General features: G+C 44.6%; 1 protein-coding gene across 1 annotated transcript in view; it reads left to right on the forward strand.

Moving 5' to 3' along the window:
* Positions 1-855: 855 nt before the first annotated feature.
* Positions 856-19,324, forward strand: part of TNNI1 (troponin I1, slow skeletal type) — a 320,788-nt gene continuing 302,319 nt past the window's right edge. The window contains exons 1-2 of the mRNA XM_040424164.1: positions 856-947; positions 1,096-1,127. Of these exons, the coding sequence (XP_040280098.1) occupies positions 1,117-1,127 (11 nt within the window). The 5' untranslated portion in view covers positions 856-947; positions 1,096-1,116. The remainder of the gene's footprint in view (positions 948-1,095; positions 1,128-19,324) is intronic.

The raw sequence follows: 19,324 nt of genomic DNA on the forward strand, positions 1-19,324 counted from the left end.
CCGCGTCCTTCTGTCTTTGCTACTATTAGCAAGCAAGCAGCAGAAGCCTCAACAGCCAGTTCAATATCATTACCATAAAGGAATTTGAAATTTGCTGTGGCAGGCTGACACAAATAGACAGGCTGACACAGGGCCGTAGCTAAAGTCTCATGGACCCTGGTGCAGGAGTTCAGCTTGGGGCCCCCCGTCCCTCAGGGCTTTGTGGCCAGGGGCAGGAAGCACATAGCCTTCGTGCTTGCCTGAGGCAGAAATTGAAACGCTTCCCCCCATGCCAAATTCTTGACCTAACCCCTTCCCTCCAGCCAGAGGTGTAACTGGACCAGCATGCACTTTCTATAATACCGGTATCTTCTTATGCACCACAAGGGTCTTTGGACCCCCTCAGGCTCCTGGGCCCGGTAGCGACTGCTACCTCTGCACCCCCTATAGCTACGCCCCTGGGCTGACACTATCCTGTGTGTATAAATAGGGGCAAGAATTTGCCCTTTTTAAAGCACAATTTTTGAACACTTGGTGCCAATAAGCCACTTTCAAGGTTTGTTCCTCAACATCTGTCCTCAATAAGGGACACTTTTTGGAAGTTTTTTTTTATGCAAAAGTGTATGCCAATAGCTATATATGTCACTTTAAAATTATTTTCTATTGCTGTATTTATGTTCAAGATCTTAAAATGGTGGAGGAGGAAGAGAAAAAAAAGAAAAGATAATGACAAGATATAAAAAGCTGAAAATGGAAATGAGTTGGTGTGCATTCCATGTCCTTATGTCAGCATGTCCTATTATTGTCCGCATTACAGAGAAAGATAGGACTGTTCTATTATGGGCCAGCTGTTCTGTTCCACAAAATGCGGAATACACACAGCCAGTATCTGTGTTTTGCAGATCCAAAAAACAACAGTTATCTGCATAAGCCCTGATCTTTGCACGTCTGTAATCCTTGGAGATCAGGTGTGATCAGCGATGCCAGTTAGTAAGGGAGTAGCGTGGTTTTGTTTCGGTAAAGGACTTATTTCCAGTTTGACATTCCATTTTGACAGAAAGGTGCATTTTCTTGTTATCAAATTTCTCATGTATTTATTTATTTATTTATTTACAGGAGATCTGTTTCATTAACATCATGCCAGAGCCGTAAGTATACATTCAGCATAGATACTGAGAAGTAAAATTGACACCTGTTTTACATAATGATTTTCTAGATATTGTAGATCAAATTACTCATCTATGAATGATAAAGAAATTGGTCTGTATATAATAGAGACAGGTGTGTCTCCTTTCTTAGAGGGGCTAAATGGACTAAAGCTACTGTAGTCCTTTGCCTTTATGGTTTTTATGAACCAGTCGATGCCTCATTTCACAATTACAGTATTTTGATGAGAAAATGACTTATGGGTGAAGCTGTTTGCTACAATGGAAGACATATGGAATAAAGAAGGAGCAAAATGGACCAAGTCATCCTGTATACAAATGGTGAGGTGTGTTAGTATAAACCAGCAGGGAATCCCATACGAGAAAAAAAATGAAAAAAGGGGGCCAAATCCTCTAAAAATAATACTTATATTTTTTAACATATCATCATCATATTCCTTATGACTTTACAATTAAGAACAGCATGAATTTTATGGAACATGGAACATCAGCTACTGTACAAATTACAGGATATGACGCTCTAGAAAGAGTTCCTTCTTTTTCCCAATCCTATGGTGAAAGTACTTTTGATAACTCACCTTCTTCCTTCACCTACCCATATGGATCCTCCTGGATTTATTTAGAGGTCTGTGGTCTGAATGATATACTTATTGGGTATAGTTTGAACTCTGGATTCACTTTGTACTCTGGTTTGGAATCAGGGTAACAAACTGAGCTATTAGGGAATTTGAGACTAGGTTGTAATTGATAGTATACAAGAAGAAAAGGATTGTTTTACCACCAGGAACAAAACAGTGACAATGCAGTTACATGACAAGAATCTGCATGACTAATCATATGCTAAATAGTTGCAAGTCCAATTTATGTATGAGATAGCTAAGATGATAGGCTATAAAATGATGGTAGTCTCACATTCAAAGATGTAGTGGATGGTGAGTACAATAAAGTACTTCCTGCACAGTGCCTTAATATTAATTCAAGACAAATATCCAGGCTCAGATCCTGGGCCTGCAACATTGCTTTTGTGTGCCAGCTGTATTATACAATTGGTAAGCAGCTCTTGCTGCTGGGATGGAATTTAACTCTGATCCTGGAAGTCTGATGCCTCAGATGCTGCTTTCAATCCAATTGACATTGACCCCAAGATCAAAATGTTTAGACAAAGGGAAGGAGCTCCCTCTTTCTGCTAATTGGCACACCATAAATGCAATTGTGGGGTGCGGGTAGTTGGCTATGGCAGCTGGGGGTATGCCATGTCCCAGCTGCTATTACATTCTGCCACTCTTATGAAAATAAACAATTACAATTTTTTCCCAATAAAATGTTGGTTTAGCTCCAAATCTTTCATTTTCACAAAGTGGAATAGGAGAAGAAGCACCCAAAATGTGTTATGCATTTTCTCCTAAATATCGCAACAACTCATATTTGGTTGTAAACTGCTGTATATGGCATGGCTCAGAAGGGAAGAAGTGCCATTTGGCTCTTAGTTTTTGGATGCCATATTATATAGAACCTAAAGTATCCATACAAGTAGGGATACCCAAAAGTGACCACGTTTTGGAAACTACACCCCTCAAGGAACTTATCTAGTGGAGTAGTAAGTGTTTTGATACCTCTTGTGTTCTACAGAAAATGTTCATTGGATGGTATTTTAGTGTCCAATATGTTGCTGCAATCTTGCACCACTATGAAGAGTAGGCTCTCTAATTATTGTGCAGTTTTTTGTCACTTTAGAGACCCTAAACAGTTGGCAGGAAATACAAGGTTAAGGAGTGAAGTACCGTAGCAGGACCCGCATTTGAAATCTGATTTGGTGATTTACATACCGTAGGATTGGCTGACAATTAGAGAACAGGAAATATCAAATTAAAAAATTTAATTTCGATAAAATTTCCCCAAAAATTTTATTTGATCCAAATTTATTCATGACGAATCGCGTTAAAAATAGCTATTTTCCGGCTGCAGAGAGCCTGCAAATTGGTGTACAACACTGTGCATTGCAGAAACATGCATAGGTAGTCCGCTATGGTAGTGAATCAGTGTGACAGGCAGTTGACAGGCATCACTCTTAGAATCACTTCACTTATTTAGTCAGTTACAGGGCTAAAACCGACCAAATAACTCAAGTGTGAACTTATCCTTACAAGTAAATGTTAGGATATAAAGAACCATGCAGTGGCCAAGATTGTCCTATAGAGTGAAATAACGCACTTTTTATACCGTCTGCTATTCCACATAGATTTCTGCAGAACCTGTTCTGTTACATGCTGATACAAGTAGTGACCCCATAACAGAGTGGAGAGGGTGTCAGCAGTAAGTTTGTGTTGACGTTACTGTTTATTTTGCCCGTCATAAGAACAACCCCCAAAAAACGAATCTGTCTTTTGAGCATCCGCCTTCACATGGTCAGCCTTTGGTCAGTAATCCATTAGCATTGCTAAAAAAAAATAAAAAATTGCATTGGATCCAAAAGAGATGTAACGTGATTGGAATGTTTGCATGTCTTCTGTGTTTTGTACCCACTCCTGCTTTTGGCTTCCAAATCATGAGCATATCCGGATGCAAAATAGCGACCGTGTGAAACAGGCCTTACAAATGCTCAAAAAAAAGGATCCGTTGTATTTATAATTTTTCCGTCCTTCTGACAAATCAGAAGTAGGGTAAAATAAATGGTGATGTCAACAAGGCCAAACAGTGACACAGTGGCCCAGTGGTGAGGTGGCAACCGCATAAGGAGTCACAGTGGCCCAGTTACACTATGGAGAGGTGGAAACTGCATGAGGAGTTAATTCAGTGGCCCAGTAACAGTATGGGGAGGTAGAAGCCACAAGAGTAGTCTACACAGTGGCCCAGTCACAGAGTGGTAAGAGTGGCAACCACATTAAGAGCCAACACAGTGGCCCAGTATGGGGAGGGTGGCAGCCGCATGAGAAGTCAACATCATGGTCAGTTGCAGAGTAGGGATGGTGGCAACCACATGAGGAGTCAATATAGAGGTCAGTCACGGAGTGGTGAGGTGGAAACCACATAAGGAGTCAACATAGTGGTACAGTCACAGAGTGGGGAGGGTTGCAACCGCATGAGGAGTGAAGATAGTGGCCAAGTGACAGTATGGGAAGGGTGGAATCGCATGAGAAGTCAACACAGTGGCCCAGTCAAAGAGTGGAGAACGGTAATCGCATGAGGAGTCGACATAGTGGTCAGTCACAGAGTAAGGAGAGGTGGCAACTGCATGAGGAGTCAACATAGTAGTCATATGAAAACCAATTGCCGTGGGCTATAATTAGAGATGAGTAAATTTTTCAAAAACTCGATTCGCCGGTTCGCCGAATCTTGTGGGAAAAATTTGGTTCGATCCGAATTAATTTGCGGCAAATCGCGTTAAAAAAATGCTATTTCCTGGCTGGGGAGAGCCTTTATAGTGGTGTAGAACACTGTGCCTTGAAGTAGCACATATAGGGAGTCTGCTTTGGTAGTTAAAAAATACTGTGAGTCCGTATGACATGCAGATGACAGGTGTCACTCTTAGAATCACTGCACACGTCCCTTATTTGGGCAGTCACGGGGCAAAAACTGACCAAATAACTCAAGTATGAACTCAGCCTTACAGGTCGATGTTAGCGCCAGGTATAAAGAACCATGCAGAGACCCAAGATCCTACTGTAGCATGAAAGAGCGCACTCCTTTTACACCGTCGTCAGCTTATTCCATATAGATGTCTACGGAACCTGTTCTATTTAAATCTTAAACAAGTAGAGCCCCCCGACAGAGTGGCGAGGGTGTCAGCAGTAAGTTTGTGTTGACCTCCCTGATAATTTTGCCCTTCCTCTGATCCGTCAGAACAACCCCCAAAAAATGGATCCTGTCTGTTGAGCATCCTCCTTCACTCGGTCAGCATTTGCTTAGTAATCCTTCAGTATTGCTAATGCCAAAAAAACAGGAGTGGATCCAAAACAGAGATGACACGTGAACGAAATATTTGCAAGTCTTCTGTATTTTGTACCCACTACTGCTTTTGGCTACAAAATCGTAAGCCAAATCTGATGGGACCATACAGGCCTTACAGAGAGGATCCGTTGTGTGTCTCATTTTACCTTCCTTCTGACAGATCAGAAGAGGGGTCAGCCAAGCCAAAAAGGCTAAATAGTGGCCCAGTCATGAAGTGGGGAGGGTGGGAACAGCATGATAAGTCCACAGAGTGGCCCTATGACATAGTGGTGAGGTGAATGTCTTCATGCCACTCTGTGGCCTCTTCATGCTGCTGCCACCTCTACAATCTCTCGTCGTTGTGCTACTCTGTGGCCTCCTCATGCTGCTGACGCCTCCACACTTTGTCGTCCTGCCACTCTGTGGCCTCCTCATCCAACAAAGTGTGGAGGTGTCAGCAGCATGAGGAGGCCACAGAATGGCACAACGACAAAGTGTGGAGGTAGTGTGGAGGTGTCAGCAGCTTGAGGAGGCCACAGAGTGGCATAACAATGAGAGATTTTGGAAGTGGGGGTGTCTGCAGTGACTCGTGGCATCTGTCCAATACCTTCTGTGTGTCAGGGCTATTGATAGGAAAGATCTAAGTGAAAACTAGTATTTTTTTCCTATCATTTTCAAGATTTTTTTTTTAGAGGGTGTCTGCAGTGACTTTTGACATCTGTCCAATACCTTCTGTGTATCAGGGCCTGAGATAGGAAAGATCTAAGTGAAAACTAGTATTTTTTCCCCCTTCATTTTCAATACTTTTTCTATAGAGGGTGTCTGCAGTGACTTGTAACATCTGTCCAATACTTTCTGTGTGTCAGGGCCACATATAGGAAAAATATAAGGGAAATCTATTTTCCTTTTTCCATACCGTTATGTACTTTTTCCATATACTGTGCTTGCTGTGAACTGTGACATCCGTGCCACAACTTGTGTGTCAAGCATGCATATAACATTTAATATGAAGAAGGCGAGCAGTAAGGGACGGGGAAGTGGCCGTGATGCTGATGGTTCATGCAGAGGCCCTGGCCCTGGGCGCGTTGAAACTGTGCCTGCTGCCAGAGCACAAGAAAAAAAATCATCCACGATACCTAGCTTTTATGTCCCAGTTTGCAGCGTGTCGCAGGACAAAACTCTTGAAGTCAGACCAGTGCGATCAGGTGGTCGGTGTCACCGCCAGTTCTGTGAGAAGGTCTGGCAGACGTCCTTCTCTACCTCTTGCATGATGTTCTTTGTTTTGGTTTCACTTTGTCATCTCCTTTCCTTCTCCCAGGTGTCACCTATTTAGACTAATCGTCTCCCTTTATATTTCCTCCCATACTGCCTCACTTTGCGGTTTATACTACTTCCTGGATGAAGTGTTCACTGCTGGAGGCCCTCTAAAACTTTTCATTTGCTACTATTGGCAAGGTTGATGCGGAAATTTAAAGTTTGCCGTTTGCTTGTAGTTCCCATTTTCTCCTACATGCCAGGGTGGCGCTAGACAGCAAGAACATTGTTTGTGAGATTTTGGTAGATAGTGGAGCAGCTGTCAATCTCATTGATAATCAATTTGCAATAACGCATGGTTTCCAGGTATGCACTTTGGAAAAGAATATACCTGTTTTTGCTATCGATTCCGCTCCACTTTCTCAAAGATCGTTAAAGGGCATAGTTCACAATATCCGTTTGACTGTGGGTGACGCTCATGTTGAGGATATGTAATGTTTCGTCCTAAGAGGATTACCTACTCCTCTAGTGTTGGGGCTACCCTGGCTCACTAAACATAACCCCACCATTGATTTGCAAGCAAGGCAAATAAATGGAGTGAGTTTTGCAGAGAGAATTGCTAAAGTTTTTTTCTAAGTTGGATTTAAGAGGGGCATACAACCTAGTCAGGGTCAGGGAAGGGGACGAATGGAAGACGGCCTTCAATACCCCTGAGGGCCATTTCAAGAATTTGGTTATTCCCTTTGATTTGATGAATGCTCCGGCCGTCTTCCAACATTTTGTGAACAGCATTTTTTATCATTTAATGGGGAAATTTGTTCTGGTGTATCTAGATGACATTTTGATTTTTTCTCCTGATTTCAAGACTCATCGGGACCACCTACGTCAGGTCTTGCTGATTCTGCGGGAGAATAAATTGTACGCTAAACTGGGAAAATGTGTGTTTGCGGTTCCGGAGATTCAATTTTTTTGTTTTCTTCTCTCCGCTTCTGGTTTTCGCATGGACCCTGAGAAGGTCCGGGCTTGGCTTGATTGGGAGCTTCCTGATAATCAGAAGGCGCTGATGCGGTTTTTGGGTTTTGCCAATTATTACAGAAAGTTAATTTTGAATTATTCCTCTTTTGTTAAGCCACTCACTGATATGACTAAAAAGGGGGTAGATTTTTCCTCGTGGTCGGTAGATGCGCTTAAAGCCTTTTCTAGTATCAAAGAGAGTTTTGCTTCCGCTCCCATGTCTCTCTACCTTTTATTGTTAAGGTGGACGCTTCTGAGGTGGGTGTGGGTGCGGTCTTATCTCAGGGTCCCTCTCCTGCCAAATGGCGACCGTGCGCCTTTTTCTCAAGGAAACTCTCCTCTGCAGAGAGAAATTACGATGTGGGAGATAGGGAGTTGTTGGCCATCAAATTAGCTTTTGAGGAATGGCGCCATTGATTAGAGGGAGCTAGACACCCTATTACCGTGTTTACCGACCATAAGAATCTGGCCTACTTGGATCCGGCCAATCGTCTGAACCCGAGACAGGCCAGATGGTCTTTGTTCTTTTCTAGGTTGAATTTTGTTGTCACGTTCCGCTCTGGGGTTAAAAATGTGAAGGCGGATGCCCTGTCACATTGTTTTCCGGGGTGGGGGGAACTTTGAAGACCCAGGTCCCATTTTGGCTGAAGGGGTGGTCGTCTCTGCTCTTTATCCTGATTTGGAGGCAGAGATTCAGGCAGCCCAGGCAGAGGGTCCTGATCTTTGTCCTCCTGGGAGGTTGTTTGTGCCTCTCGCTTTACGACAGAAGGTTTTTAAGGAGCACCACGATACTGTCCTTGCTGGGCACCCGGGGAGTAGAGCCACAGTGGATCTCATTGCTCGGAGATTCTGGTGGCCAGCTCTTCGTAAGACGGTTGAGGGTTTTGTGGCATTCTGCGAGACCTGCACTCGTGCCAAGGTCCCTCATTCACGGCCATCGGGTTCTCTCCTCCCGTTACCCATTCCTTCCCGTCCTTGGACGCATCTGTCCATGGACTTCATTACGGACCTGCCTCATTCCTCGGGGAAGACTGTGATTCTGGTGGTAGTTTTAGCAAAATGGCGCATTTCATTCCCTTTCCTGGGTTACCCAATGCTAAGACGGCGCAAGCGTTTGTTGATCACATTGTTAAATTGCATGGCATTCCTTCAGACATCGTTTCTGATAGGGGCACGCAATTTGTTTACAGATTCTGGAAGGCCTTCTGTTCTCACTTGGGGGATCGATTGTCGTTCTCTTCTGCTTTTCATCTGCAGTCGAATGGTCAGACCAAACGCATCAATCAGAATCTGGAGACATATCTGCGCTGTTTTGTGGCGGAGAATCAGGAGGATTCGTATTCTTTTTGTCCCTTGCTGAGTTTGCTTTAAATAACCGTCGCCAGGAGTCCTCTGATAAGTGACCATTTTTTGGTGCATATAGGTTTCATCCGCAGTTTGGGACATTCTCTGGAGAGGGGTCTTCTGGTTTACCTGATGAGGAGAGATTTTCCTCATCTTTGTCATTTATTTGGCAAAAGATTCAGTGTAATCTGAAGAGGATGAGTGAGAGATATAAGCATGTAGCGGATAAGAGACGTGTGCCTGGTCCGGACCTGAATGTGGGTGATCTGGTGTGGTTGTCTACAAAGAATATCAAACTGAAGGTTCCCTCCTGGAAGTTGGGTCCTAGGTTTATTGGGCCTTACAAGATCTTGTCCGTCATCAATCCCGTTGCCTTCCGTCTTGATCTTCCTCAAACTTGGAAGATGCATAATGTTTTTCACAGGTCCCTATTAAAACCTTATGTCCAACCCACTGTACCCTCATCTTTGCCTTCTCCTCCGATTGTTGTTGATGGTAATCTTGAATTTCAGGTCTCTAGGATTGTGGATTCTCGCATTATCCGCGGTTCTCTATAGTACCTCGTTCATTGGGAGGGTTATGGTCCTGAGGAGAGGATGTGGGTCCCAGTGGCGGAAATTAAGGCCACTCGTCTCATCAGGGCTTTCCATAGGTCTCATCCTGAGAAGGTGGGCTCTGAGTGTCCGGAGTCCACCCGTAGAGGGAGGGGTACTGTCACCGCCAGTTCTGTGAGAAGGTCTGGCAGACGTCCTTCTCTACCTCTTGCATGATGTTCTTTGTTTTGGTTTCACTTTGTCATCTCCTTTCCTTCTCCCAGGTGTCACCTATTTAGACTAATCATCTCCCTTTATATTCCCTCCCATACTGCATCACTTTGCGGTTTATACTACTTTCTGGATGAAGTGTTCACTGCTGGAGGCTGCTGCCGCTGCTGTTTACTCGGATAAGTCTTTTCATGTATTGTGTTTCCTTGTTGGCTTGATTCTAGGTGACCCTGACTCCGTCCGTATTAAGTGCAGGGAGCCGGTGGTCATGTCCCCTCACTATTATAGGGCTTTCAGGTGTCACACAGTCTTCCATTGAGACCCTTGCATGGGCATAGCAGTCAGGGAGAGCTCTTAGTGTTTTATAGTGCTCACCTATATGCTCCTTAGTTTGGGATCAAGCCAGTCGGACGTTTATTCATAAGTTCCAGCTATCTGCAACATCATCCGTGATCGTTGTTTGGATTGCAGCAGATAATGCTTCCTGCAGCAGATAATGCTTCCTAAGCACCACCCTGTCTTCCACCAAGTCCAGTCTCAGTAGCCAAGAGTCTGGTCAACAGAATCCTCACCCAGATTCTCCTTCCTCCCACCATGGAGAGTCTGGCCAAACAAGTCATCCCACACTCGAAAATTCAGAGGACCTCTTTACATCGCCGTTACTTGATTTGGCCTTCTCGCCAAGCACGCTTGAAGAGGGACATGAGACCTTGTGCCCTAATTCCCAACCCCTTGATCATCCACAGTCACAAGAATATGATGGTGGGGAAAGGCAATTAGTGTTTAATGAGGTGGATAATGATGAGACACAGTTGCCAATGAGTCAACCACAAATACTGTCTCAAGAGTTTGATGAAGAGGATGAGACACAGTTGTCAATCACTGAGGTTGCGGTTAGGTCAACAAATCAAGAGGATGATCAGAGTCAGGAAGTGGAAGAGGAGGTGGTGGACGATGAGGTCACTGATCCAACCAGGGAAGTGTCACGGCCATGGTTATGGCCGTGACTCCTTTACCGCATGCGGTTGCCTGCGGTCTGGTTTAGTTGTTCAACCACAGGTGAGGGCCGCTAGTGTGTAGCCTCACTTGTGGTTGCCGCGGGCAACAAGTAGTTGGGTATTGTCGCAGTAGAGCAGCCTGAGCTGGTGCTAGGCACCTTGCGGCAATGTGCATGCGGTTGCACCTAGCAACCTTTCTGTTAGGTGTGCACTGTGACACTTCCCTTCACTGTGGCTGCCTGTGGCAACGTTTGGTATGTGTACATGTGGTGGCAGTGTCTCGGCCTTCTGGCTGACTCCCAGGACATGGTCGCCACCCATGTCGTTGCCTGCGGTAACAGCTACAGTGTGATGTGCATTTGGACACTTCCCCTTTAAGTGGTTTCACTTCCTGTTAGTGTTGGAAGGGTTAATTCCCTCTCCTGTGTGTGTCTGTGTGGGTGTGGCCACTTTGGGCTATAAAGCCTCTTTGGAGATCTGAAGCTGGGGGGTTCTTCAGCCATGCTTTGCTGGAGAAACCCTCCTGGTATTTCCATCTGCCAGTGGGGGCCACCCTTGTGGTCATAAACAAATTGTCATGTATTGTTTATACACGATGTTATGAGGATGTGTTTGTGTGTCATGTCTATTCTTTGCAGTGTATGGTTTCCTGGTGTCCTGTGTGGTGTGTGTGCTCTTTCGTTTGTGTTTGTGGACAGCAGCATTGATACTTGGGTCCCAGGCCCTGTGTCTGTGGCAGGTGGGTGTTAGTACTAGTTGCACTTACCTGCCATTGCCATATGCCTGTTTCCGTTTCCCCTGTCTTTATAGTTTGGCCATCTTTAGACTCCTGTTTCTCCATGTCCAGGAGGAACAGGTAGTCTACCCAGCTCCTAGCGTAGGGACCGCCGGAGGGCAAGTAGGGACCCGAGGTTCCAGAGCATGAGTCCTCCTACCTTTAAGGTCGGCTCATGTCGCTAGGAGTTAGGGTCAGATTAGGGAGGCAATAGGAGGTGACCTGCTCCCTAGTTCTGTGGTTCTGGCTAAGACGTGACTACCATCCTCTGTCATCGCACGGATGAGGGTTTTCCCCATCCTCAGCCGTGACAGGAAGGTGGAAAGCCGAGTGAGGACAGCAGTACAGAGGGGGAAGGATCTGCAGCACCGCAACAGGCTGGAAGAGGCAGTGGGGTGGCAAAAGGGAGAAGTCGGCCCACATCAAACAGGCCCACAACTGTTACACCAAGCACCCCTATGCATAAATCTACCTTGCCAAGGGGTAGGTGTTCCGCAGTATGGCACTTTCTTGATGAAAGTGCAGATGACAAAAGAGTGGTAGTTTGCAACCTGTGCCGTACCAAAATGAGCCGGGGCGTGAACACTAGAAACCTCACCACCACCAGCATGATCCGCCACATGGAATCCAAGCACCATAATAAGTGTGATGAACGCCTGGGTCCACAATCTGTGTCTGCGGGTCACACCACTGCCTCCTCTTCCCCTATGGTATGTGCTGGCCCATTGCCTGTCGAAGGCGCAGGCAGGAAGCCTCCCGCCCTGCACCTGGACCTTCGCAAGCACCATCTGCGACCACATCCACATCCCTGTCCCAGCGCAGCATCCAAATTTCATTTCCCCAGGCATTTGAACACAAGCACAAATACCCAGCCACTCACCCACAGGCCATAGCACTAAATGCTCACCTTTAAATATTACTGGCCCTGGAAATGTTGCGATTTAGGCTTGTGGACACTGAGGCCTTCCGCAGCCTGATGTCGACGGATGTCCCGCGGTACTCTGTCCCCAGCTGCCACTATTTTTCAGGGTGTGCCGTGCCCTCCTTACACCAACATGTGTCCCAGAACGTCACACGTGCCCTGACCAACGCAGTTACTGGGAAGGTCCACTTAACCACGGACACATGGACAAGTGCATTTGGCCAGGGACGCTACATTTCCCTGATGGCACACTGGATGAACATTGTGAAGGCCAGGAGTGAGTCGTACCCTGGGATGGCACAGGTGCTTCCGACGCCGACGTTTGAGGGCCCTAATTCTATCAGGGTTTCTGCCAGCACCTACGTTAGTGGCTCCAACCCCCACTTCTCCTCTGCCTCCTCCTCCACTTCCACCTCCGAATTATCCGCGTGCAGAACCAGTCAGCCATCAGCAGGTAGCTGAAAGCAGTGTAGCACTGCAGTGGGGAAGCGTCAACAGGCCGTGCTGAAGTTGATATGGTTAGGGGACAAACAGCACACCGCCGCAGAGCTGTTGCAGGGGATAAGAAACCAGACTGAGCTGTGGCTCCTGCCACTCAACCTAGAACCAGGCATGGTTGTGTGTGATAATGGCCGTAACTTGGTGGCAGCTTTGGAGCTCGGCAAGCTCACACACTGTCGGGTATATAAAGCAAATGCTTTATATAAAGAAAAAAAAAATTTGGCGGATCAAAAGAAAAATTATGCAAACGATATTGATCCGTGAGATGGACATAATCATCTCAAAACGAGTTCGATCAAGAACCTGATTATTTTGTGCAATCAGTAAAACAGGGTACAAGCGTCTATGCAAAAATATAAATGGTTTATTATACAATAGTTTACAATACAATCAAAAATGAATCAACGTAAATTTTAATAATATACAATGATATGCAGTACCCAGAATTCACCACTATATAATGCCAACAAAACAATACTCAACCAACACAAGAATATTATGCAATACACTGCGTGCAGAATTATTAGGCAAATGAGTATTTTGACCACATCATCCTCTTTATGCATGTTGTCTTACTCCAAGCTGTATAGGCTCGAAAGCCTACTACCAATTAAGCATATTAGGTGATGTGCATCTCTGTAATGAGAAGGGGTGTGGTCTAATGACATCAACACCCTATATCAGGTGTGCATAATTATTAGGCAACTTCCTTTCCTTTGGCAAAATGGGTCAAAAGAAGGACTTGACAGGCTCAGAAAAGTCAAAAATAGTGAGATATCTTGCAGAGGGATGCAGCACTCTTAAAATTGCAAAGCTTCTGAAGCGTGATCATCGAACAATCAAGCGTTTCATTCAAAATAGTCAACAGGGTCGCAAGAAGCGTGTGGAAAAACCAAGGCGCAAAATAACTGCCCATGAACTGAGAAAAGTCAAGCGTGCAGCTGCTAAGATGCCACTTGCCACCAGTTTGGCCATATTTCAGAGCTGCAACATCACTGGAGTGCCCAAAAGCACAAGTTGTGCAATACTCAGAGACATGGCCAAGGTAAGAAAGGCTGAAAGACGACCACCATTGAACAAGACACACAAGCTGAAACGTCAAGACTGGGCCAAGAAATATCTCAAGACTGATTTTTCTAAGGTTTTATGGACTGATGAAATGAGAGTGAGTCTTGATGGGCCAGATGGATGGGCCCGTGGCTGGATTGGTAAAGGGCAGAGAGCTCCAGTCCGACTCAGACGCCAGCAAGGTGGAGGTGGAGTACTGGTTTGGGCTGGTATCATCAAAGATGAGCTTGTGGGGCCTTTTCGGGTTGAGGATGGAGTCAAGCTCAACTCCCAGTCCTACTGCCAGTTTCTGGAAGACACCTTCTTCAAGCAGTGGTACAGGAAGAAGTCTGCATCCTTCAAGAAAAACATGATTTTCATGCAGGACAATGCTCCATCACACGCGTCCAAGTACTCCACAGCGTGGCTGGCAAGAAATGGTATAAAAGAAGAAAATCTAATGACATGGCCTCCTTGTTCACCTGATCTGAACCCCATTGAGAACCTGTGGTCCATCATCAAATGTGAGATTTACAAGGAGGGAAAACAGTACACCTCTCTGAACAGTGTCTGGGAGGCTGTGGTTGATGCTGCACGCAATGTTGATGGTGAACAGATCAAAACACCGACAGAATCCATGGATGGCAGGCTTTTGAGTGTCCTTGCAAAGAAAGGTGGCTATATTGGTCACTGATTTGTTTTTGTTTTGTTTTTGAATGTCAGAAATGTATATTTGTGAATGTTGAGATGTTATATTGGTTTCACTGGTAAAAATAAATAATTGAAATGGGTAAATATTAGTTTTTTGTTAAGTTGCCTAATAATTATGCACAGTAATAGTCACCTGCACACACAGATATCCCCCTAAAATAGCTAAAACTAAAAACAAACTAAAAACTACTTCCAAAAATATTCAGCTTTGATATTAATGAGTTTTTGGGGTTCATTGAGAACATGGTTGTTGTTCAATAATAAAATTAATCCTCAAAAATACAACTTGCCTAATAATTCTGCACTCCCTGTACAGCTTTAAATTTGTGAGAGATATACAATCAATGGATTATGCGGAAAACTCAATCAAGAAGATGACAGATACGAGCCCTTGCTCCTACCAAAAAAATGATGACCAAACTCAGATAATCGTAGTATTGCAACAAAACTTATAAATTATTGGCTTGATGTCAAACTAGGGAATATAAAGATTCCCAACAGAGAGTTTCTCCAATATTATCCCCTTTATTCAGTTATATGCATCGTAACTGAAATCAGAGACAATACTGATGTAGCTACTAACCGTACACATTCGCAAATTAGCGGGTATCTGACTAAGTATCAAGCCAATTAATTTAGATCAATACTACATAAAACAAAAATATACATTACCCAAGGGTCAAGTGATGTGCAGAGTCTTGGGGCAGCCAGCTCTATTGTTGTTGGTCAGGTGAGACTGATTGCGTCCACAAGGCGCGGCCGGTTTAATATTTACCTTTGCTTTAGGTAAGACTGCGTGCGTACACTCAGGCGCAGCAGTTTCATTGCTTACCTTAGCTTCACCAGCAGTGGGGCATCTATCACAGAAACCCCTTATATATGTTTTGTATTGTTGATGCATCCTTTGGTGTATATTTTATCGCATATTTTATAAAAGCTATATTTTAAAAGGATATTTCCCCACACTTCACACTGTGGGCCACTGGCAGCTTTGAATCTTGAAATATCGGTGAGACTTTTGTCACTATTAGTCTCACTCAGGTACAGCCAGCTCTCAAGAGTTTTTCCCGATAATCCAAATGATTCTCCAGAGATCTATAATCCAAATGTTTCTTTGTTTTTTTGTTTTTTTTCTCTCTCTCCCTTTTCTTTCTCCTGGTAACTGGTTTCTTAACCCAAAACTTATCAGATGAACACGCCCTCCGAGTTTGGAACTTCCAATCATTGTTGGATGGGTGTGTGCATTGATAAGGAGCCTGACGTCATAATACTACCCAGAATGCACTTTTGCTACTGATGTAGTATTAACTGCTCATATCTAGGTGGCACTGTTGTATAAACAATAGGCATCATACCATTAAGGGTTAACTCATACATGCCTGATATTTTCACTACTACACCTCTGACGTCTAGAGGCCTTGTCTCAGGGCCGAGGGACAAACTTTGATACATGAATGTATACTTTGAGGAACATCTAGACAATTCTCACACTGTGGAATTCATGTTCAGATAGGAAAAACAATGAAGCCTCAGAATCTGCAGGTGCGGTGTATCTTCTAACTTTCTAAATGTATAATATATTGTTACTATAACACTAGCTTTTGAACAGCACAGTAATCTTCTCATGGACTTACTTTGGCCTACATGAAAATCCATACAAAACAGTGAATATAAATCAACATTGCTCTTAAAGGCAATGAATATCCATTATGACTAAAATAAGTAGATATAACTGTTTACACTTATGAAAAAGCACAACAACACGTCCTATGCCTAGGTACTCAGTTACCATCACTGGATGACATCTTCACTGCTCGCTGCAGCAACAGGGCAAAAATTATCTGCGGGGATCCAACTCACCCCGGCCACAGCCTTTTTATTCCCCTACCCTCTGGTAGGCGTCTTAGAGCCCTACACGCCCGCACCACTAGGCTGAAGAACAGCTTTTACCCCAAAGCAATCAGTCTCCTAAATGCTCAGAGACTATTGCCCCTTCCTAGGATAGAAACTACCACAGACTGAAAGTGACTGCTGCATTCATGAACCCATGATGATCTCTTGTCTGCAGTGGTGTCTGAATCAGTGTGTATATATACTCATAAGCACTTCCTACTTTTCTCTTGCTATATATATGCTGTGAACTGTAAATAGTAATGCTTTCTAGTGCAATGTTTGTTTGTTTTTTCTAGTGTAATGCTTTAGTTTAAATGTCAGTTCTTGTTCCTCTGTCCATGGCATCTAGGATTGCTCCAAACAACATTTCATTGTATTGTACATTGTATTATATTGTATTGTACAGTGACAATAAAGGCATCTTATCTTATCTTATCTTAGCCCACGTCTTAAACTTAGTGGTTCAGCAGTTTCTCAAAACCTACCCCAATTTGCCTGAGCTACTGGTGAAGGTGCGCCGCGTGTTTGCCCATTTCCGAAAGTCATCGACAGCTTCCGCTTGTCTGGAAATGCTGCAGCAGCGCTTGCAATTGCGAGCTCATCCGACTGTTGTAAGATGTGAGTACGCACTGGAACTCCACGTTCCACATGTTGGCCAGGCTTTGTGAGCAGCAGAGGGCAGTAGTGGAATACCAGCTGCAACATGGTCGTCGCCTTTCCAGTCAGCTTCCGCTAATCAGAAGCAAGGAGTGGGAATGGATGTCTGACCTCTGTGACGTTTTAAGAAACTTTGAGGAATCAACACAGATACTGAGCTGCGATAAGGCTATTATCAGCATAACCATCCCACTTCTGTGTCTACACAAATGCTCGCTGCTCACAATTAAGGACGGCGCTTCGCATGTGGAAGAGGTGGAAATGGGGGAAGAATACATTACACAGGGTGATAGCCAGACCACCCTCTGTCCGTCTTCTCAGCGCGAATTGGACGATGAAGAGGAGGAGGAGGAGCAGGAGACGGTTGCCTCCACTACAGAGGATAGTACCCATGGAAGTTTAATTCCATCTGTTCAGCGTGGGTGTCCAGAAGAGGATGAGGAGATTGAGAGTGATCCTCCTGATGATGACAGCAAAGTCTTGCCTGTTGGTACTCTGTCACACATGGCTGACTTCATGTTAGGCTGCCTTTCCCGTGACCCGCACGAAGGTCCTTGTTGAAAAATTGCTTCAAAGTTGATAGGGCAGACATCCAAATGGATTGTCATCGTCACAGGGACGTGCGATCGCCTATAAGTTATCCAGAGTCAACAAAGCGGCAGCAGGCCCTCACCTACAAGTCCAGTCTCAGTAGCCAAGAGTCTGGTCAACACAATCCTCAACATGATGGCACACTAGGTAAACGTTGTGGAGGCCGGGAGCAAGTCGGCTGCTGGCACCAGACTTGCCCTCCAATAGATCCTCGTTAACGGAAAGTGTACTCATTCCAATAACAGGGCCTCTATATATCATCACTACCTCCCCGAGTCGGGAGTGGGTAATTGCCGCGCGCCTGCTGCCTTCCTTGGACGTTTCTGCTTTAATAATTTGCCCCACCCACTCTGGGTGGTTTACAATTAGAAAAAAGGGGCAAGGCAACAGCAGCCAATCAGATTTCAGCCATTGACCTCCATTGGATGTGGTAGCCGTTTTTCCGTCTCCTTCTCCGACATCGAACCCTGATTCCCCGTTACCCGTGATCACCATGGTAGGCGCCGAAAAGAACATCGAAAGTTGATAGGGCAGACATCCGAATGGATCCTCGCGGTCACGGGGACGTGCAATCGCCCAGAGGTTATCTAGCTTCACCAATGCGGCAGCAAGCCCTGGCACCTAATGTTTTAGATGGTCAGATCAGCAGGCCTTTGCTCCAAATGTTTTTGAGGGTCACCAGCAGGCCATTAATCATAATTTTTCAAGGGTGTGTATGATGCCCTTTTTTATGTGTAACAAAGGGTGTTTTTGAGTGTAATTTTTGGCAGCACTTGCACTTTATATACAAGTAAGTATACAGGAAAGAATGTTTCTTAACTATTTCTTTTTTTTCGGTTTTGTGAGTATTATTGTCAGTCTGTAAAAGTGGCGTACTACTCGGACAACATGGTTCCCAGCAGCGACCTGGGAGTCCAAGATGCATTGAGACATCCTCCCCATGCTGTTCCCAAACCATTTCGGTGCTGTTTCCATAAATTTCAGAAATTTTCCTATGAACCAGGCACCATCCCCTCTTCAGAGTAGGGGGTGCCTGGTTTAATGCTTGAGTTCTCCCATTGACTTCCATTATACATCCCGATGTGTTCGGCCAGAGCACCCGAGCACTTTGGTGCTCGATCAACACTAGTCGATATCTTTTAACAACACACAGAAACATTAAATGAAATATACCCGTGCGAAGCCGGGTCCTTCTGCTAGTCTCTTATATATATAAAAATGAGTTTCTGTCGGTCTGTCTAGACGTTCTTTATGCGCGACCAAACGACTGGACCGATCTTCACCAAATTTGGCACACAGGTACAGTACAGACCAAAAGTTTGGACACACCTTCTCATTCAAAGAGTTTTCTTTATTTTCATGACTATGAAAATTGTAGATTCACACTGAAGGCATCAAAACTATGAATTAACACATGTGGAATTATATACATAACAAACAAGTGTGAAACAACTGAAAATATGTCATATTCTAGGTTCTTCAAAGTAGCCACCTTTTGCTTTGATTACTGCTTTGCACACTCTTGGCATTCTCTTGATGAGCTTCAAGAGGTAGTCCCCTGAAATGGTTTTCACTTCACAGGTGTGCCCTGTCAGGTTTAATAAGTGGGATTTCTTGCCTTATAAATGGGGTTGGGACCATCAGTTGCGTTGAGGGGAAGTCTGGTGGATACACAGCTGATAGTCCTACTGAATAGACTGTTAGAATTTGTATTATGGCAAGAAAAAAGCAGCTAAGTAAAGAAAAACGAGTGGCCATCATTACTTTAAGAAATGAAGGTC

This window comes from Bufo bufo, chromosome 3 (genome assembly GCF_905171765.1).
Source record: "Bufo bufo chromosome 3, aBufBuf1.1, whole genome shotgun sequence".
In the NCBI taxonomy this organism is placed as follows: Eukaryota; Metazoa; Chordata; class Amphibia; order Anura; family Bufonidae; genus Bufo; species Bufo bufo.